The sequence below is a fragment of the Atractosteus spatula genome, chromosome 16 (assembly GCF_055471065.1).
Source record: "Atractosteus spatula isolate fAtrSpa1 chromosome 16, fAtrSpa1.hap1, whole genome shotgun sequence".
In the NCBI taxonomy this organism is placed as follows: domain Eukaryota; kingdom Metazoa; phylum Chordata; class Actinopteri; order Semionotiformes; family Lepisosteidae; genus Atractosteus; species Atractosteus spatula.
Window position 1 is genome coordinate 13,227,958 of NC_142721.1, and position 22,322 is coordinate 13,250,279.

The 22,322-nt window shown below is 42.7% G+C and overlaps 1 protein-coding gene across 1 annotated transcript in view; it reads right to left on the reverse strand.

Annotated features, from left to right (window-relative positions):
• Positions 1 to 776: 776 nt before the first annotated feature.
• creb3l1 (cAMP responsive element binding protein 3 like 1) overlaps positions 777 to 22,322 on the reverse strand; it is a 42,456-nt gene continuing 20,910 nt past the window's right edge. The window contains exons 3-12 of the mRNA XM_088935055.1: positions 18,792 to 18,955; positions 16,007 to 16,085; positions 12,963 to 13,120; positions 11,897 to 12,046; positions 10,999 to 11,057; positions 9,876 to 9,944; positions 4,493 to 4,592; positions 3,537 to 3,663; positions 1,481 to 1,730; positions 777 to 995 (exon numbers count right to left, since the gene is read on the reverse strand). Of these exons, the coding sequence (XP_088791181.1) occupies positions 959 to 995; positions 1,481 to 1,730; positions 3,537 to 3,663; positions 4,493 to 4,592; positions 9,876 to 9,944; positions 10,999 to 11,057; positions 11,897 to 12,046; positions 12,963 to 13,120; positions 16,007 to 16,085; positions 18,792 to 18,955 (1,193 nt within the window). The 3' untranslated portion in view covers positions 777 to 958. The remainder of the gene's footprint in view (positions 996 to 1,480; positions 1,731 to 3,536; positions 3,664 to 4,492; positions 4,593 to 9,875; positions 9,945 to 10,998; positions 11,058 to 11,896; positions 12,047 to 12,962; positions 13,121 to 16,006; positions 16,086 to 18,791; positions 18,956 to 22,322) is intronic.

The window sequence follows — 22,322 nt, forward strand, 5'->3', positions numbered from 1 at the left end:
TTGAAAGGCACTTCAATTTAAAAGCTTGTAAATCTGTAGTAACATATGCTAGAGTCAATGAAAATGGAATTAATTGTATCCTAGTACATAGACAGTACAGTAGTTACGTACGGATTCAGCAATATAACCAGACCATGCAATGTGAAATTAAATGACAACTCTATAATCTGCAAACCCCAGATCCGGATAATTTCAAGAAAGAGGAAATATGAGGCCAGACTTATAAATATGTGAATTTGCAGATAAAGTAAAAATCTTTGGAGTTCATTAAGGAATCTCAAGTTTGTAGCAGTCCTGAAGCGCAGTGCAATTAGTTTTTATCGAAACCACACAGTGATTGAACTCAGAATTTGGATTTGATATATTTTTTTCCAAGCAAAATGAAGTTCTGAATTCTGAACACCACCACACAACTCCCCAGGGTGGAAATCTATATGTCTCACTGCTTCCACAAAAGTACCCTAGTACCCTTGATGTTTTCGGTGGGGTTTATCCACATATCGACAAGCTCTGTCAAGCACCTCTTCAGCACAGTTACCACAAAAACTCCCACTCTCTCCCAGCGCAGCAGAGGTAGACAAAGCAAATGAAGAAAGCAGAGGTACAGCACAGGATAGAATGCAAAAACCCGCTTCTGTCCAAATCAATTTCGAAAGTCCTGACATTTATTTTCCAACTGCAAGAAAAACTTCCCTTCCTATAAAAAAAATTGGTACTCTGTAAGTCATCGCCTTATTCCTTATCCCTCTTTCCCTCTCCGAGTGGGACCTGGAGCGTTTTTTTTTTGTTTGTTTTTGGCACAGTGTTTTACAAAGATGCCAGGGGGCTTTTGGGCACTCTTGGGGCACTGTTGAGCTCAGTATGGAGCTGGCCTGGTGCCGTACAGCCTCCCAGCCGCTGTGACCTGTCCATCGGGCGTCCATCGAGGCTGCGGAGAGCAGCCCCCTCCCGCGACAGGTTATAAGTATTCTGCATTGCCATCAGGATTCGCCGCCCTGTGGAACACAAACGAAAAAACGCGGGACTTGAAAATGAAGCGACAAAGGTCAACCTTACAGTGCGTCTGCTGACCCCCTGGGAGAAAGTGTGTCAAATTCAAACGTGCACCAGCTTGGGGCTCTCTGATTCTTCTTCGAGAAGAGATCACTGTCAATCAGGCCCCTCAGTTAAAAGAACAAAATCAAAGAGAAGCTCTACAACTATGCTACACTAATTCAGAACTTTTAAGGAAGAACTGCAAGTCAGCCTTGTCAGATCTGTGTGAGAGTCCAGCTTTTACACGCTAATGGTCTATGCTTTGGGTGCACGGATGGCCTTGGTTTCTGGGGTCGCCCTGGACTGTGTATGAAAAACCTTGCAGGGCCCCTGAACCCCAGCCAGAAAGTGATCACTAAATTCAACCATGATCGCTTCTGGTTTTGCTCTCCGATTTGTTCCCTGAACCCCAGGGCAGCCCAGGACATTGCAGACTTGGCCTCACCTTTTGTGATACTGTTCTTTTTCGTGAATGAACTCCGAGCCCGTCCTGTTGAAGTCCATCATGTCCACGTGAGCCTTGCCGAGGTACTTGGTGGTTTCGTGCTCTGCCCGAGGACTGCGGGCTGGCGCTTCGTCGGGAAACTCTCGGGGTGCTCCCTCCCAGTCGCCAGGGTTCTCCATCTTGAGGAAGGCGCCGTACCGATCCTCCAGTGGGGAGCCCTCGTCGTAGAACAGGAGGCTTCGTGAGCGAACTGAAACACACCGGACAAACACAGGCAGACGTTGATGGGCTGTTCAGCGACGGGGCTCTGACAGAGATTGAGCACTCTTATTTTCAGCAACACTCAACCGTTTGATTTGGTTTGTAAATAAGTCGAGGTGAAAATGTTTACATTGTGAGCTCTGAACCTCCAACCTGGATACAGATAAATATTTGTACAAGGCGAAAACCAATGGCACGACATTTAGTACTGTATTTAGGGCCGTCAAAATGATACTTGTAAATGGATTTAACCCAGGCTCGCCTCTATCCGGTGAACACACTGAGAACTGATCCGTCAAAGCAATCAGCCTGTTTACTCCTCCAACAGCACCAGACAAAACCATAACAGCCTGTTATTCCACAGAAGCACGCTACGTAAACCATTTAATCTCGGGTACGTGATGCCTGAACCTGCACCTTTAATGGGTCAAACCAGTGTATCAAAGTGGAGTTTATTGGATTTTTACAACACTTTGAAAAACAGAAGAGAAGAATACAGGTGGCATATGGATCAGGGACACAGCGTCTGGATCATGAAACACATTTCTAATGAAGTTATTAGAGCCATTAAGAACTCTGTTCTGAACATAATGAATAACAAGCAAGCGGTCTGGTTCTTCCTAATGCTTTAATATACCTTATCTGCTTTTAAATGTCACATCTCTACTCTTTTATTTCTATACCTTTAGTTCATCAAAGTACAATGGTGATAACTTCAGACTTTAAACTATGCACTGTTAAGATCTTATAAACTGAAACGTCATAATGCAGCACAACTAGGATATGAAATTCTGTTTGAAGAGGCTCTGAAGTACAACAATCAATTTTCTGCATAGATGATAGATTCTGTTTAAAAAGCCATTCAGGGGCTACTTCAACTGTTTTATTTAACTATGTGAAATGTTTCTATTTCATGTGAATGTTACTCAAAATCCAAAATGCAAACAGAGCTGTAACAAAATGGGGTCGTGGATACATTTCTGAATATACATGATTGGTAATTTCCACACCAGTAAATACACACAGCCTCTGCAATGCTCAGCATTTCCCTTTTTTTCCCCCAGATCTGAGGTTTCTACGGCAACCCTGAGCAGACCAGCCAATCAGAGCTGCTAGCAAAGCCTCACTGTTTTTAATTTGACTGTCACAAAGCTGATCTTAAACATAGCTGACTACCCTAGGCCAGGCTCTTTGAACACAGAACAACAGGCAGCTTTCAATTAATTTGTTCAAAACAAGTATACTGTCAGACACTCTCATTTTCCTTATAAGGGACAAAACCTTGATGTACAGTGGTGATACTAATCCCATTAGAATCAGATATAAAAGACAAGAATAACAAAAGAACAGAGGGGAAAAAAGACTTGGTACCTGTCCTCAAAAGAACCAGGTTTTTGTTCAATTTGAGGACCAATAACTTAATGTACAGAATTACTCCCCAACGGCTCAGCTGTGGGACAGCAGGACATATTTAGTCACCCATATTAGACTTCATCTAATCAGTAGAGTTGCCAAATGTGGTCTATGGAAGTCTGGAATGATGTTTGGGTCTGGTTGAAACACAATCCAACTCCAGTAGTAAAAATTATAAACCTGGTACCTTTTGGCAGCCTTGCCTTCACAGGAGACACCCTGCTTCCGGCTAACAGACACCTGCCATCTAACCAGTTACCCCTCTTACTGGGAGTCTTGAGCCGATCTAACATAAACCATCCCTCTTCGTTCAGCGCAGAGGTGTTAGCTATTCAGTTCATTGACATTTCCAGAGAAAACGCTGGTGGACAATGACACGCACTGTGACTGGTGGTGTACACATCTGCTGAGGCCAGTGGGTTGGATTTCACGGTCTGGGATAGCGAGGAGAACTCAGGCAAGCAGGGCATGAAGGAACCCAGGACCAGCACAAAACACAGCACAGCAACCTGCAGGAGGAAGAACCAGCAGGAAAAATAACCTTTCCAGCTGCACAGCATTCCATTCCGAGAACAAGCTATGCTCGTTCCCAATATGGACACGATCAACCACAAATAATGCTCTTCTAGTTTAATAAATCAATTCTTTATCATCAGTCCTTATCAGTATATGGGAAAGTTTTTTTGTTGTTTTTTTTATTTTTCATAGCCCCTCTCAAATTGGCAGGAAGTGAAACACTAAGGTGGATTGCCTGCTGGAAGTGGAAGAGGGGGGGGGGGGTGCAGTGACAATGAAGTCACCATTAGAGGTCGCCAAAGGGACAGCCCCCAGAGACTTGCATGTCCACACTTGTCAGTTCACTTGTAGTTGTTTAATTGTGAATTGGCTGGGCTTTGGGAAGGCTCACACAGGGGATGGTGTATAAAGGCGTGTCATATACAGTAGAAGGAAGTCCAGTTTGGAGATCACAGCGTGGGATAAGCTCAGCTGATAGGTGGGGTAAGTTGTAATAGCTGCTCAACCTGTAAGTCTAGTCTTTTTTTCTTTCATCTGTGAAGCCTCTCATTAAAAAACACTTCACCGACAAATCCAGGAAAACCTTATGCACAGTAGCACAGTGCTGTTTAAACACCATTAGATATTTTGCTAAATTACATGAAACTTAAGAAAGCAACAACTGCACACAAATAAAAAAAAGTCATAACAAAGTTTATAACAGACGAGAGAAGAAGCCAATGACCCAAGGCTTTTGAATGCAGGAAACATTTAAAGTGATTTTAAATGGACAAATCAGGGGAGGGACAACACAGCTTTATGCGTGGAGAGATATGTTTTTACCATAAGGCAAGTCCCTGTTTGGGTTGAAGCCATTTTGCAAGAACGGGGCACCTTTCCAGCTACCAGGACCTGCAGTTTCTGCAGCTGCTGGAGGAGAGACCTGAAAAGCAAACACAAGACCGGCCTGTTAAGCCTGGCACACACCTCAGCTGTGAGACTGGACGTCCTCGCTGACATCATCTCTATATTTATTCAAAATCAGCCCCTCGCCTCTCCATAAAACAGGGAGTGATACCTTCCATCGGAGTTTAAGAAAATAAATACAACCAAATTCATTACATCCATTTCCTATCTGCTGTATCCAGGAGAGTATTACTGTGGAGCTGAAGCCTATCCCAGCAATCAACGGGCACAAGGTTGGGTACACCCTAGAGAGGACACCAGTCATTCACAGGAGATACACACACAAACACAGACACGTACACTCTCACAGCAGGGCCAATATTCCCAGAAGCCTATTAACCTACCAATATGTATTTGGACTGTGGGAGGATGTTGAGCACCTAGAGGAAGCCCATACAAACTCCACACAGATAGCACCCCAGAAATTGAACCCAGGGCCCCACTGTGCCAACCTAAAGGTAAATTTCAAATTTGAATTCAGAAATGTGATCACTTTTTTTGGACAACAAATAAACTGCGGATTGGGATCACTTCTGTCCTCCTCTTTCTTGGTCTTTTGTAACTTCCCAGCCTCAGTTTGCTTTCAGAAAGTACACAACGCAAAGATCCAGAGGTCAGCGAGTGAGGCATGAGTGAAAGACAGTTATGTAAACCTAACCTCAGTGGAAATTTTTGGACAGCCTACAGTATCTTCTTGCTTGCTGCAGCCAAAAGCAAAAATATCTTACAGCTACAACAAAGCCCCTGGCAAAAAGTCAAAAAGTGACGCCCACTGCATCCCTGCACAACCAGCATGTGGTGAGGTAATCTGGGGTGACGCAGGACAGAGAGCAACACGTGAAATTATTCTCAACAGCCATACTTCAAAATACTTGAGACCCAATGAAAAACACGTTTTAAAATAAAAAAACAGTAAAAGTCAAACACAAATGATGCAGACCCCTAGCTGAAAAAGTTATACACATTTAAATGTGTTGCAATTATTTGTCAACGATATTTCACATCATTAGCACTAAGGGCCAGTGCATACATTAGAAAAACTAAATTCTAGATGTCAATACTTATCTGGATGATGTTGTTGGATTAACATTAAAATAGGATTTTAATTTATTATATTGTTGTTCAGTTTAACTTGCTATTCAGTTATCTGAAGCATTTTTATATTGTACCAACTGAATTCCGTGCACTAGTTGCCGTTATATATCTTAACCACTAGAGGGACCTATCCGTCCAAAAATGTCGTCAAATTCTTCTGTTCTTTTTTCGGCTGACTGATGCTGAATGGAATTCCAAAAAGGACTTTCCAGGGGGGTATAAAATACTTTCAACCACGATGTTCTCCCGCAATAAATTATTAGAGTGAAATAATTCTGTCATACTGATGCACTTTTAAATATGTATGACACAAAACTTTTCTTTTTATTCATGTACAGGATTAAACGGTTGTGTTGATAGCTACACTAATGAAGCTCTCGAAACAATACACTGCATTTGTATACTTGCGTGATTGAGTTCTAGATACAGTATTTATCGCTTTCAAATGTGTTTCGCCAGCAGGCCTGATCGATTGGAGCACTTATCTCCTTCACATTCCTAAAAAGTGGCAAACGTCATCCAGTTACGGCTCTTTATAATTCATTTTAAGGCGGCAGTATCGGTTAATACTGCAGTGGATACTGCAGTAGTCCGCTAGGAGACAAGGGGATTTATCCTTATTGTATCATATGTAATACACCCCTCCTTGGGAAAACTCTGAAAGAAACTTTTGTGACTTGCTCACATTCGCCGTGATTTAATTAAATACCGGCGCGCAGGGGAATTGCACGTCAATATTCCCTTTGCTGCTCAAAGTGGCTAACTAATTAAAGACAAATTAAAAAGTACAGCAGGCACTCTTCTATGTTTATGTTTGCTGGCACAAAGTCTGCCTGACCAGCGAAGTGTGTGACTAAGTCGTTCCCCGATTATGCGCGACCCATCTGGAGTTTTGCAATAGTGATGGATTATCTGGCAGAAATGCCGAGTGATCACCTTCGTTTTTTTTCTCAACGTTTTCCTCTGCTTGAACTATACACTAATCACTTTTTTAATATATAGACAAAAACTAACGACCAATATACCTGGTGGAAGAGAACCACTGCTTACAGTAAGTTAGTTACAAAGTTACAGCGTCGTTTCCTGCTTTTACTATTCACGGTAACTTCCGCGTGTTTTGGTCACTATAGTGGGACCTGACTGCCCTGGGAGGTTCTGAGGCTTAATGGTGGGGGTTTTGGGGTGGTGTGGTGTCGATCTGAAGAAAAAAAGACGAGCACTAAGAGCAACCTAGTCTGTGAAGTTTTTCTCCTTTTCTGGTGGTTTTTCCAATTGCTCTTCTGAGTTTTATTTGGAGATTTCCATGACTAAATAATCAAAGCAAACTTTTTATTTGCACTGTAATTATAATGGCCACGACATTCCGTCACTTCTACGCGAGAGCTGGAAATATTCACCAGCAATTAAACATCTGTCAATAGCCACTTAAGACGCAATAAAAATAAATGTGATCTACGTATCTGCGAGCGTTGTGTGATAATGTCAAAGCTATAACCTCAGTTACAAAGATAAAGGAGAACATCTTCCACACTGCAGGTAAATAGCCATTCGCTGGTTTACTCGCAAGAGTTTCCACTTATTTTCAAACACAGCTATACGCTTGTACTGTATATGCAAGCTATGGAAAACGACAAAATGTTCTGTGGCGTATGGGGTGCATTAGAATCACTCCACTTGATCTGCAAAAGCAGATTCAGCCAACGTAAATTCCTCAATGACTCGTTTTCGTACCTCCCGCTGCCAAACCCCGTCAATGCTTAATAGAGCAGCGTCTGGGAATTTCTACAAAAACAAAAGTCATGTTCCATGGGATTTCTCTCTGGTCATTTTAAACAAAAATAAAAAAAACAAAATGAAACCTGTTTAAATAAATTCCAATCGCTACATCAAGCCATTTATGTAGGGTATACAGTCAGGAAATACAATCACAGTCAGAAGTTTTGAAGGCAACATACTTATGTTTCATTTCTATTTATAGTGAGATGGTTTAGATACATTTGAACTGAGAGTGGCATTTCTGATATTGCGCTGTGCTCTGGTTTTACCTAGAGGACACACAAGTTCAAACTAAATTGATGTGCTTTTAGACCCAAGAACAGGAGGCATTTCTTTACTCAAAGGGTTGTGAGGGTATGGAACAAGCTGGATAGTTGTGTTGTTGTAGCTATTACCCTGGATGAAATCCTCAATTAGCGACTAACTACTAAACAGAAAATGTACTCCTATCACACATGACTTTCTTAAGTTCATCTTTTGATCCCATTCCAGCCTTCAAAGGATTGTTTCAATTAATTTCAGGCTTTATTATTTATGGATTGAATTGTTTCTGGAGCTTTGATCTATCTCTAAAACAAACATGCATAGGAAAACTTCCTGATTCATATCAGCATGGGCCCAGTTTGCAGTTACTGTATGTAACCTACAGTAGCAGTGGAGAAGGAGATTCAACATTTGCTATATTATAGTGCTTAAATCATCAGTAGTCTGCAAAGAACCTGAGGTAATGGAGACAATAACATCTAGAACTAGCATGTCCAATCCTGTTCAAAGAGGGTCAATGTGTCTTCATTCCAGCTCAGCTCTAAACAAGCTATATATACACATTATAAACAAACTATATGAACAAGCTATATACTGTATATAATAGCCAACAGCTGTATCACCCTACAATTTACAACTGGTAGCCCACTGAAGCTCAGCAGCTGTGAGCCTGGTCAGTACCTGGATGGGAGACTCCTGGGAAAGCTAACATTGCTGCTGGAAGAGGTGTTAGTGGGGCCAGCAGGGGGCGCTCACCCTGTGGTCTGTGTGGGTCCTAATGCTAAATAATTTTTACACTATACTTTTAAAAGGTGCCGTCCTTTGGGTGAGAAGAAACACTGTAAATGTGGTCCTGGTAAAAGAAGCAATAGAACTGAGACCCCTCCCTGGATTAAAAGTTTGTTTGTTTGTTATGTGTTTTGCTAACAAAAGTTTCGATCAGATTGACAGTCACCTCAGAAACCAAAGTCAGGCACAATGTGACTTTCTCCATTTGCAGGCTACATCATCTGTCTTGACATTAACTCTGTTCCCTGTGTGGAGCGTAAATACGATGTTCATGGTCTTTCGAAACAAAGGGATACATCTGTGCTTAGAGGGGGCTCCTTACACATTCAAATTGATTTCAGATGTGTATGCTTTTGCATATGCAAGGGATAGCATTCAAAAAGGTAATCTACTGTGCCAGTCCCATGCAGGCACAGAAAAAAATTCCCTGCAGCTAAACCAACATGCATATTGAGAAATTCAACCTAGATAATTCCTTAACCTCCTCGTGTATGTATTTTAGTTAATGAGAAACCTCTTGCAAGCAATTCATGGAACAATCTATTTTGATATAGTCAAACATTCAAAGTCAAATCTGACTTCTGCTGTTTTTTTATCTTTCTTTGCTGTTTCTTTCTTGAAATATTTGATTTCTTCAGTAGAGTTTTGCAGAAATTAATAAACACAGTGCTCCTGATAGCGACCATCGGAGAATCTCTAAATGAGACAGCATTAATGACACAGGAGGCTAACCTGCTTTTAAACATATCCTTTCCTGATTTCATGATTAAGTGAGTACTGAAGAGGTCAGGAAATCCAATATCTGAGCCCTTTCCATGCAGGAGATGTGAAAGTAACTGATGGCAGTGTCACATTTTGTGTGTCCTACAATGAAGAACTGAAAGAACCAAATCTTGTTCATCTTAAAACAGATTGTGAGGGGACTTCATACAATTATTCAAAATCCTCAGGTGAAACCAGCGGACTCCTTCAGCATCACCAGTGAAATATGAACCAAAGGACACAATGGGAACTTAATGGAAGCACATTTAAAATGGAGAATAAGGAGGTGCGTCTTTACAAAAAGGGTGGTGGGAGACTGGAACAAGCTGCCCAGACATGCTGGTGAAGCCGATACCCTGGCTTCTTTAAAGACAGAACAGGCTGAGATCTTCAGCACAATTAGCAACTAATTATCAAATTGTCAGGAAGGACTGAATGTCCTCCTAGCCTGTGGAACTGTTTATGCTCTTAAACAGCTCACCTCTCCAGAATGAAATGATCAGAAGATAAATGTGATTAATTCTGTCGCCCCCCTCTCCCTCCCTCCTCTCTCCCAGCTCCTTCTGGCTCTCACCTGTTTGCACTCTCCAGCGTTTCCACTTTCTTCCACAGCTCGTTGTTCTCCGAGGTGTATGTCTCCACCCTGCACAACCAGAACACCCACACTCTTTATCACAGGATCGGAGCACACAGGATCACACTTTTCTCATGTTTTCTCATGTTTTTTTCTCATGTCTCTGGCCTGCAGCAGCCCCGATAAGACTGCATCTATCAAGGGCAGCTCAGACATTTTGAAAGGCCAAAGAACACATTCAGATATACTATGTGTTTCCAAAACATATTTGGTAGTCTATCCATAAACTTTTTTTTTGCTCGACAAAAAGAGTAGTGTCAGGCATATTGTCAATGATCTGCTCCATGCTTAGTTACTCTTAATTCTTCACTTCCTCACTGCTGCCAATATTCTGTTGTTCTCTGTCTGAGGCACAATACATCTCCATTAGGCCTCACCTAACATGGTGTTTATCTACTTCAGTCCTTGGTGCCTCTAAAAGGTCTACATTTCTGATTAAACTGGGAGATCTAAAACTTCTGAAGTTATACAACTAAATAACATCCGCTCTAAATTTCGCTAAACCAAATTTCAGTCAACGTGACCAATCACAAAAGTCAAACCCTACAGTATATCTGACAGCAGCATAATCCATGAAAGATGAAAGCCCTGTCAAACAAGAATCTATCATTCATACCTGTATTTTTAGTTTGAAGATGAGTCAAAAGTTCCATGGCTATTGTCTACTGAAATGTTTGCCACTTTGTTTCAAGGTAACAACTGATCTGGTTTTCGAAGATTCTGATCAGCGTGAATTAAAGTTTGCTAAATGACAAACTTGGTTTCTTATCACCCAAGATAATCTGTTTTAACTACTGTTAAATTCGTTATAACAGAAGGAACCATGAGAGGAGCTGAGTAAATTGTTGATGTTTAAAGCACAAATAACACCTGGATTGTGTCCAAGATGTCTAGGACAAAATACACACGCATTTTTAGGTCTTCACAAGCTTCAGAAGTTAGTTAACAAGAAAAAGTTTTCCGCTTCCCTGCAGTACATGTTTCTGTCTATATAACGTAGCCCAATAAGAAATATTTCAATTAACAAGAAATTAAAGACCCACTGTTGAAAAATCAAGCTTACTTCTTCTCTAGGCACTCCACATACTCCTTCTTCTTGCGTCTGCTCTCCTGAGCGGAAATCTAATTAGAATAAAAAGTTACAAGCAGCTTTCAGTAATTGTAACATGTAAACCCATGTACAGTATAAAGCCAAGAAAAAAAATCAGCTTTAATACAACCTAATGTTTACTTTTAATTTTCTAGGCAAAGCATTAAGAGAAACGTTTATTTTTATGGGGGGCATAGCATTTTGTCGACTCTAAGGCCTTTTACATAAGGAAACAAACACATGAGAATTCTAAGACTAGCAACTGATTGAACTGTTCAATACCAAAAGAGGATTGATTGCTTTAACTCGAGCAGTGTTTACCGTTCATTTTCAGTGATCTCTTTTTACTCCTGGGGGTGGCGCAGAACCAGAGCCTAATCTGGTAGCAAGGGCACAAGGAGGGACCACATCTTGAATGGGATGCCAGTCTTTTGCATGGAATTTAGCAGGGCACACATGCACTGGGGGGGGATCTAGAGATGTCAGCCAGGACAGCATGTCTCTGGGCTGTGGGAGAAACCCACTGTATATACTGTACAAGGAGAATGTGCAAATGCCACACAGAAGGAGCCCAAGGTGGGAAGAGCAGTGAGGAGCGATGAGAAAAGCACACCCTGCCTACAGTAGGATATGGAGAAACCAAGCATCTGCATCTTCGTTCCAGCCTGGCAAAACCAGGTTTCACTTCCTGTCTTCTGGAAAGAAGAGGCTCTGAAATTTCAGAACTTCACCTGAAAAGTTTTAATATACTGGCCCAATTTAGTCACTTCAGGACTTTACACAACACAGCTGCTGAACTGGATTTTCCTGAAGAGCTAAATCAGTCCAGAAAGGTGCAGGTGTGCCGACTCCAGCATGCCCTTTTAATCACCTTGTTCTTGATCTTCCTTCTGACCCTCTTCAGTGCCTTCTCTTCAGCCTTGGTGAGGGGCAGTTTGTTGGGCACAGGGTAGCCCTCCGCGATGAGGGTGCGCTTCTCTTCCTCTGTCAGCATCAGGGGTCCTGAGGTTCCCTGCAGCTTCTGCGGGACGAAACCAGAGTGGAGGCTCAGTGCTGGCGGCCACACAGCAGTGTGCTTGTTCTGCAGAGACCAGGAAACATGAGGCTCCCTGTTCTCGCTACAGCAGCCCTTCCCAGAATTCCCTGCCTGTGGTACAGTAGATCTTCTCCGGCTACCTCTGTCACTCTGACCTCTGTCTCTCCGATTCCCAGTTTAATCTGGCTCTGATTCAAATCAAAACCACAGTATACAGTATGACCGTGATTATGTGGCAATCATTATGTCTGTATTACTAATGAAAGGTTAAATTAAACCAGTTCTACACTCTAAAATATATTTCAAAACAATTTCACTTTCCTTATCAAAAGCAAGGCATTTTTTTTAATTTGAATGACACTGCTGAATCTGCTCCTGATTAGGACTGGGTTAGTATCATGCTTCTAGCCAGCATGGTCTTGTTTGGAGGATCTGAGAAGCGTGCAGGCAGACTTCAAGCTTATCAGATCGCAAGTGACTTTCTAGCCAAGTCTTAAGCCTAGACGAGAGCTATTTTCTTTTTATCTAATTGGGTTCCCTAATCAAAAAAGATTTCTCTTCTGCGTTCTTATCAGCAACGGCAAATTCTGAAAAGAACGCATCAGCACGATGACTCACTCCTACTACAGTCAACCAAAGCAAGTGTGAAAAACATTTTTCAACCTCTTGGCAGCCCATTCTCATCTGGGCTCCTGTTAGCAATGTGGTCAGAATCCTGAAATGTTTCCGAGCCGTGTGGTTTTGAGAAGCAGGGAAGGTCTCACTGGTGTTCAGTACATCGTCTGGAGGAGTCTCTGACGCACTCAAGCAGCCGATGAGAAGAAACATTAGCATCGCATGCAAACCCGGAGACTTCAAAGGGGGTAACCGGGCAGGCCGACTGGGTGGGGCGGCAGCTTACGTGGGGGGCCGTGAGGAGGGGCGAGGAGGAGATGGCGGTGGAGGCGCGGGGGGGCAGGCGCGCCGGGCTGGAGGGGGGCAGGGAGCGGGGGCTCTGGGAACCGTCGCTGTCGCTGCCGTGGCTGCTGGGAGGAGTGGGCGGCAGCTGCAACTGCTCATCTGCCAGAGGGGAAAGAAGGAACAGGTCAAGAGAGCCAGCATGGCTTTGACAACCGGGAGAGGGCAAGCACCAGTCAGACGCGTAGAAATGCACGCCCCCTGGCTGTGGAACTGAGGAACAAGCCACCCAGCCGTATTGTTGAAGCAGATACCCTGACGTCCTTCAAGAAGCAGCTGAATGAGATTCTCCAACAGAGACAGGAGGCAGTACTTTACACACAGGGATGTGGGGGTTTGGAACAGGCTACCCAGTCATGCTATCGAAGCAGGCACCCTGGCGCCTTTCAAGACACAGCTGAATGAGATTTTCCAATCCACCACTTCGCACGGTAGTGGGAGGTCTGGAACAGGCTTCCCAGCCATGCTAATGAAGAAGGAACCCTGGGGTCTTTCAAAACACAGCTAAATGAAATTCCCCAATCAAGACAGGAGGCACTATTTTACACACAGGGATGGGGGGGGGGGGGGTTGGAACAGGCTGCCCAGCCATGTTATTGAAGCAAACATCTTTGCGTCTTTCACGAAACCTCTGGATCAATTAGCTACCAGCAAACAGGCCAGACGTGCCAAATGCAACTGTCCTTATGTTGTTATGAACGACCGCTGTAGGGAGAATGCAGCTTTCTAAAATCACAGGTTAAGAGGCCAATTAAAACCAAAAGTCAAAACTGTTTGACTGCTGCTTCTGATGACACTAATAATGCACCCATAATGCCTCAGCCCTGGGAGACCGTGACATGAATTGAACCCACTCATCTCAAAAAGGCTGACAGTATTAGAATATTAATCATACTCTAAAAAGTAAATGTGGACTTCAGTTTACCCGGGTCATTTAAAATGCCTCGATCAATTCAAAGTCCCATAATGCCAAAGAAAGTCCACAGAGGGCTGTTGTTAATAGCCTCCGTGTGAGTGCAATAAAGAATTTTAAGATAAAGAATGCAGAACTGTGCACTAAATTGTAAAAATGGATTATTCTGAGAAACGCTGGACCGTGCATTTAGACTGGCCGCATTCCAAAGTACGCAAAACTAGTTTAATTGTTGTTACTGGAAAAGGCAGACAGCACTGGGTAAATCTTTGTATAAAGCAGACACATCAGAAAAGAAATAATAAACGTTTCCAGCTTCTATTCTGCAGCTCAGCAATTATTAGATATGCCCTGCTCTTATTAAGCAATTAAGTCTAGCAATGGATAAGGAGATTGGATTAGGCATTTAAAGATGTTTATTTTGTTGCAATCCTTTGCGATCATCAAAGCATTTTCAGCATCTTGACTGGAACTAGTCAGTAAAGTATCTTTTCAACAGAATAACTACTGTAGGTGATCTGAGAGGCCAGCAGGTGCTGCTGTTTCAGTGCTGCATGTCAGCCCTCATTAATGCTTATTTTGGTGAATCTGCATGGGTTCTCTATACTCCTCCAAGGCCTGTACCATGTGTTTATTTAGATTTACAACGTGTTCTTGTTTTCTGTCATGCTTTCTCTCTGTTTTATTGTACTTTTACCATTCTTCACTTCACTGTTCGTTTCCAATAGGAAACCCGGATGCATTAAACATGTATTCATGACATCAGTGGATATAGCATTGCTTCTATTGCTATTTACAGCACTTTGCACAACCACAGAGGATTCTCTTCTAGTGTGATGTAACTGAGTGCACTACCTTGGTGCCAGCTGTAACACAGGCACATAGCAGGTCGGAATTCACATGCCCTTGGCTGTTTAAATGACCCATTAATAATTGTGTTTAGAATTCAAACAGAACAGCACAGGGAACAAAAACACACTACAGACTGAAGCTTTTGTCAAAAAGGAATAATTCTCAACTGTTGAAAGACTGCAGAGGTTTGAAATTTTAAGATTGGACCCAAGACCCACTAATACCTGAGTCAAACGATACCTAGTGTGGGTGTTGGCAAGACAATGAGGCTATAAGGGGCTGAAGGACAGGGTCTGCCTAAGCACTGAGGCGTGAGCATGGTTACTGTGCCTGATCTAAAGACAAGCCCGGTGAGTGGTACACTTCAGGAGTTAGCTGCAGACACTCCTGAATGCGATAAAATCAACAGCAGAAAAGGACTCCTATTCCCAAGAAACACAGCAAACACAATGTCCCTTGTAAAATACACACAGGCTACTTACTTTACAAGTTCATTTTGGATCAGTGTACATTTAAAGGCCTGCAGACCTCTAAAACTTAGAGTGAGCACATTATAAGCGCTGCTCACCTGTTTAAGACACCCGACCTACCCCAGACCCAGAGGATTGAGTATCGGTAGGCATGGGTCTTGAACCAAAGAGGTATTTTCCCAGGAAGAAACAGGAGTGGTTTGCTTTTACCATGGAAACTGGAAGCTGAAGCACAGTGCTGTCTGTGTACTACTCTTTGTCCACAACATTAGAGCACGTGGGGGGAAGGAGGAGGTCAGATTAAATAAATCACTTAAATATATAGCTCCATTTTGTTTTTACCGTTCCATAAATTCTGACATTCTTATTTAACCCATTTAATAATCATGAGGGGAAATAATGGGCTACAACCAAACCTCAAGAAGACTTCATAACAATTAAAAACTCACATTTACCATAAAAAGTTCTCATATTTACCACTTTTAGTTTTGCCCCACTGGGAAGACGTGAAAATGCTACAGAAACATTACCGTGGCCAAATAACACAAGGGACATTTCTCAGTTTCTCTGCTGAGGTAATGTTATAACAAGCTGCACTGCGATGAACTTACTGCAGAGCAACAGGCTTTTTCAACCAATGGGATCCAGTGCACAATAACTCCCTTCCATACAGTAGGTTCCCACAGTGAGGCCAGGCCGTGTGGCTGGGCGAACGAATGGGGCTTCTGAGAAACAGACAGAACTTCTACAAACCTGATGGAACGTTGAGGAACTGGTTAACATCTCTGGGCTCAGCTTTTATAGGTGGCAGGGGACTCAGAGCTTTTGGAGCCTGGAAAGGGAAGATGAAAACGAAGATCAAATGAGTCTCCATTTTTAAACGATGGCCAGGGGCCGAGGGGTTGAAGGCAGTCAGTCCACAAATTAAAAAAATCAGCTCTGCCTGCAGATCACTTCTTATACCGTGGTTCTCATATCAGGTGAGGTTTTTTTCTTTATGTATGCTATCCGTAATTGAAATTGCATTCGAAATGGGCCAATTCAGAGAAACCCCTTCAGTGTTAAAAAGTACTTTCTTCAAATACATACGTGGCTGGCTTTCAAAACCCCTCAGCAGCCTTCCGATTTATTATGTTTCTGCTACCCATTCATAAACAACGCAGTGTAATTGTAACCGCAGAAAAGCTCAAAACTTCTGCTCATCCTGGGGAATCCAGATGCTTAAAGTGAATATATCAAAACCTCAGCACACAGGGTAAGAGGCTTGAGTGACCCATCTGCTTGCTGTACAAGGGGGAGAGGGTTTGTATAAAACACAGGCATTGACGAATGACTCAGACAGTAAACACAGCTGAAAGCTGCTTAAAACAATCTCTGTTTATTTTGAAATGGGTGCCATTCATCTTGCCACATGGATTTTGGAGAAGAACCAGGGAAGAAGTAAAAAGGCCACTCCACAAAATATTGTTAACCCACACGTCTGGGTTTAGTTTTTATCTAAAAAAAAGGAATTGAAACCAAACCATACAGTATGTCCCAAAAAGTGCATCACCTATAAGGCACGTAGCTATCCTTGTACCGACTCTCATTAACTGCTATAGTTAGTTAAAGGAGTATCACAGTATTTTATACCCTGTAAGTACAGTATTACTGCATCTAGAATTTGTCCTGCCCTTGACAGGCCTTTTTTTTCTTAATTTCCCTCTAGTTTTCATGCCAGATTTCTTCCTAAATTAATATTGCACAATATGGCATTCATTCATAAGATTTTTGTTAACGCCTTTAAATAACCGTGCCTTCTTGTACGGTCAAAACGTTAGCCATCATCCCTACGAATTTAAACTCTGGTTTGTTATCGGTTGAGGAATTAATTGCTCTAAACTACAGTCCTGTTGATGTCTTTAAAATGGCAAACGATGTCAAACAAATCAGATTAATAATGTGTTAGGTTCAAAGAAAATGAATTTTCCAGCTATGATATCTTACAAACACAGTGTGCCAAATTCTATACAGTATGTGGTGAAAAGTTCAGACTCAGATATGAAGAATGCAAACTCTTAACACGAAGCAGTGTGAAGACAATAAGTAGAGGATTACTGCTTGGAAGGCAGCACTGGATGCCTGGGTCATTTAAAATTCTGATTCATTCCATCAAATTTCTCACTGGCTATTACTATACTTGCTTTTCTGAAGAATGTTATGCATTTCATAGCACTGCAGAGGATGAAGACCACCCGGTCTCCAGACAGAAACTTTTTCATAGCGTAGACCACTATTGATAAAAATAAAATAGACACAGACACCTCGAAATAGACATACAAGCATAATTAGGCCAGAATGTGTCACAGTTATAAATAAATCAAAGAAAATCAAAAAGGTGAAAAATGCAGGAACCATTACTGTATGGACAATGACAGCAGTAAGTCAAGGAAAAGTCTGGATATGACAAAATGACCATCGTGGGCCAAAACCTTCCCCTGTCGTATTCAAATTCTGCTCCATATTGATTGACTGCTCAGGCGGAAACGCATTAATGTATACCAAGTACAATGATATTCCTCACATATATTAGATTTCCTGCAGTTATTGTCATTATATTCAACTCGTACCTAATTTTTCCATCCAGAAACTCGCTTGCATTGCGATTCATTCATCTGACCATCCATTTTCTAACCGCTTTATCCAGTACAGAGTCAGGGGGAGACGGAGCCTATCCAGGCAAGCAACGGGAGCAAGGCAGGATACACCCTGGAGGGGGCGCTAGTCCACCGCAGGGCACACGCTGACACAATCACACACACACGCACTTGCACCAGGGCCAGTTTTCCCAGAAGCCAATTAACCTACTCGTATGTCTTTGGACTGTGGGAGGAATCTGAAGCACCTGGAGGAACCCCACATAAACACGGGGAGAACATACACAGGAACCCCTCCCCAGAAATGGAACCCAGGACCCCAGAGTTGCAAGGAAGCAATGCCAGCAGGTATATCCCCCTGCAGCCCACAGCTGGCAGCCCACTGAAGCTCAGCAGGAGTGAGCCTGGTCAGTACCTGGATGGGAGACTCCTGGGGAAAACTAAGGTTGCTGCTGGAAGAGGTGTTAGTGGGGCTGGTAGGGGGCACTCATCCTGCGGTCTGTGTGGGTCCTAATGCCCCAGTATAGTGTAAAACCCGAGGTCATGACTGTCTGTGGTCATTAAAAATCCCAGGGCGTTTCTCGAAAAGAGTAGGGGCGTTACCCCGGTGTCCTGGCCAAATTTCCCATTGGCCTTTAACCATCATGGCCTCCTAAAAATCCCCATCTCTGAACTGGCTTCATCACTCTGCTCTCCTCCCCACTGAGAGCAGGTGGGGCTGCACACTGGTTGGGGTGGAGGGGATCCCCATGACCTGTAAAGACCTTTGAGTGGAGCGTCCAGAAAAGTGCTATAGAAGTGTAAGCAGTTAATTATTAATGATTATAATTATAATTATAATGCCCGTGATTGATTCAAACCCCCAGAATCTTTGCTAGCATTTTCTTTTCCCTTGCCCTCACCATGTCCTCCGGGGGGTTCTCTCTGGGTGGGGGGGCCAAGTTCAGCGGCTGCGGGGGGTTGCCCATGAGGGGGGACGGGGCTGGTTCAGCCAGCAGGTTTGGCTCCTGCTTCACCAGGATGGCAGTCAGGTCATGCCCAAAGGACCAGATACTCCCATCGGAATCTGCAAAATAGCGGCAAGCACAAACAAGGCTGAGCACCGAGAGCCAACACCCCAGTGCTCGGCCCAGCACTGCAAATGCAAATATTAGGCAAAGTGCTTCAGCCCTGCTCTGGGTGATCTAAGCGCCATGATGGTAAAAAAGTCGAGAGTGAGCTTTTCCAAACACCACAGGCTGTCCCCTGTGCACCTTAAACCACATCAACATCAGTAGGCAAGCTTATACAAAGAATGATTTGGGGTTTTGAAGGTGTATCCGCCATGCATAATGATAGGAGCCTGCACACTGGAATTGTGTATTGTATTGAATTTAAGAATATTGCATTGAACTCATTCTGTTTGTGCTACCTTAAGTTCTGCACTTTTTTTACTCTTTAGTAAGGGCTTTGAACATCAGTCTCATTGGATAACACATGCATCCACTAAATAAACTGTTTATGATACAGTAATAACGCACAGGAGCTTGTGGTGCTTTTGAAGGGGGTTTGACAATAAACCACCAGGTGAGACACACTCCTTCTGCTCTTAAACACATGGTTTGGAAGGTCCTCCGTAATGACGGAGAGCTAATGTGAAGCAGATTGCGTTGCTCGCTGGAAAGCCACGTGTGAGAACGAGCGACCACTGCCGGCAATGCTTCACGGTCCTTCCTGTTAAAAAGTGTTGCTGCTGATATTTCAAAGTGAAGCACAGGGTTTGGAAAAAACCAACCAGGGGTCCTTGTTAGTTAGGAGGGCTTTTTCAGCTTTCTTCAGCGATTGGATCGATCAAACATCACAGGGCCTTGTAAAAGATGAGGGCTTTTCTTTCAAGTTTGATTTTTAACGAAAGGCACGTTGCGGTCCATCAAAAGATCCTGGAGGGGAAGAGGAAATGCTACAGTAGGAGATTCATTACGTGCAATATATAAATCTTTTACAGTTTTCCATGTAAAACCTGCAGACTATACTCTCTGCCAGGATCAATGAGCTTATTTCATCCTATACATCTCAGTAGGCGCTGGAGCTCAGTCTATGGAGCCTTTATCAAAAATCTAGTTAGAGGTAAAGATTAACTGGGATGCAGTATCATCCTAATTCTTCACATTAAGGTCATAGCCACTATGTTATAAAAAACAAGGCTTGTCAACATAAAGATTCTAAGCACCTTCTTGGAACTGTATGCACGAGTATGTTCATATTGTCACCCTGAATCACCCAGAACTCACAAAAGAAAGATCTATAAATCATGACATTTCACATTTATTAAGATCTTAAGGACTCCATCAATTCCGCGAACACAAGAGAAACATGAATGACATGTGACGGCTCCTGTAACTCATGTTTTCACAGTAATCAAACCTCAGTTATTTTTCAGGTTTTATCTGAAAGGAGCAGAAGCCATTTTCTCAAAGTTCCGCCTTTCAACGATCATCAGTATTTTACACCACCAGGCTACTTCTTTCTGTGGGTTAATGAAGCTTTTCCACAGGCTGTGGAAGACAGGGCACTGATGCTGGCCCCTTCTGGGGTTCCCATGGGAACAGGATTACAGCTCAATAAACACATCCCTGAAACTGAAGGTCAATAAATAAGATGGTGACAGAGCTAAATAATCCTGCAACAAAAGTGACACGCAGAGCTCTTGTTATACTAGCAAATGAAATGTCCTAACAAAACCGCAACATAACGGTGACTTCTAAAGCTGAAATGTTGGAAATCAAGTCATTACTAATTGATCTTTACATTTAATTCTTTTCTAGGTTATCAGTACTGCACATAAAAGGGCAATAGCTAACAAATGCTTCCCCTTCAGGTGAGGTCTCTCATGTTTCTTAAAGGTCCTGTGTATTCAGATACATCATAATAAATCTTATGCTTTATGAGAGCTTTAGTATACTATAGTAGGATAGTATAAATGTAATACACATATCAGAAGTAAAAAGAGGGTCTAACTGGTTTGGGGAGTTCGACAGTATGGCTGTGTACATACAGTATGGTGTTGGGCATGAGAAAGCTCTATTGATCTATCGTATGGAGGCTGGCTTTCATCAGAGTAGGAAGGTCCGAACAAGCAGATCTCTTTGCAACCTTGCAACTGTGTTCTGGAGTGAGTCCCACCCTCTTGCTTTGAAGCAGAGTTTTTATTTGCATAGCCTGTTTAAGGGCTCACAGGACAAACTGCTCCTGAGTGTTGGAGTGGCTCATTAGCTGGGCCCCAGCCTGGGTGCCTCCTGGTGCGAACTCATCAAATTAAGCCTCCTCCAAAAAAAAAAAGACTTGTAAAGTAGATGTCTCATGTTTTACCAGCTTGGTTATTTAACTAATGATCGTGAGCTGATACGATAAAGATACTCTCATGCTGAGAGAAAAGAAGGTTTTAAAGCCTTTTTGCTAAAATCAATAATCGTGCATGAACTGTATGTATCCTTTTAAGACTATAAGCATTATGCTGTTATGTACAGGGTGCTTATAAACCTAGCCTGCTTAAACAATGATACTTTGAATACTGTGCACAATGGGGTGGGGAGAGAATACATCTGTAAGAACATAAGGAAGGTTACAAACTGCAGTCACTCGGCCTATCCAGGCTGTTTGATTACCAGCAGCTCAGAAGCCTGTGCATCAGCCTGAAAAACATGCTTGAATAGCTTGTTCCAGACACCCAAGGTCTATTCCCCTCGCAAAAGGACACTACATGGCAGAAGGCATCAATGCTGCCTCAATGTGGCCACCAGCTGTGTCTGTGATTGCTTGCCTGCATGGAAAGACGTGGTACACAGCCTCACGTAGCTGGTCAGTGTCTGCTGTCATTGTCAGCGGGAGTGGACTACCCAGGATCCATGTGTTTGAGTGGAACTAGCCTCAGAATATAGGATGCGGCAGTTATGGTGACATGACTCTCTGGATCTCTCTGGAGAGTTCAGAATGCAGGCTGTAAGGGGTCTGTTATTAAAAGGGGGAACAATGCTTGTCTGGTCCAAGAATTCAGAGATTCAACTCAACTTGATTCAAACTCCACAGTGCACACTGTTCACAATGTATGTGTTTATATGGACAGCTGACTGTACGTGCACTTTCCTTCTATATATATTAATGTACACTGTAAATCCAGCCAGTGGATACAATTCCATAGTTATTCTCCAGTTCTGAAAAGCTATAAAAATGTCTCACCCAAAAATGTGCTCTAAAGTTTTTTTATTTTCAGAGTCTTCTATTACAGTGATATTATTGACCTAGACATAATTAAACTAGACCTACTTCAATTATTTATTTGAAAAAGCCGCAGTTTAAAATTTCGGCAAGTGAGCACAGGGAATTTGTATAAGTGGATAATTTAATAAAATCTTTTTCTCTGGAGTGCGACTAACACCACATCTTGGGTAAGGAAA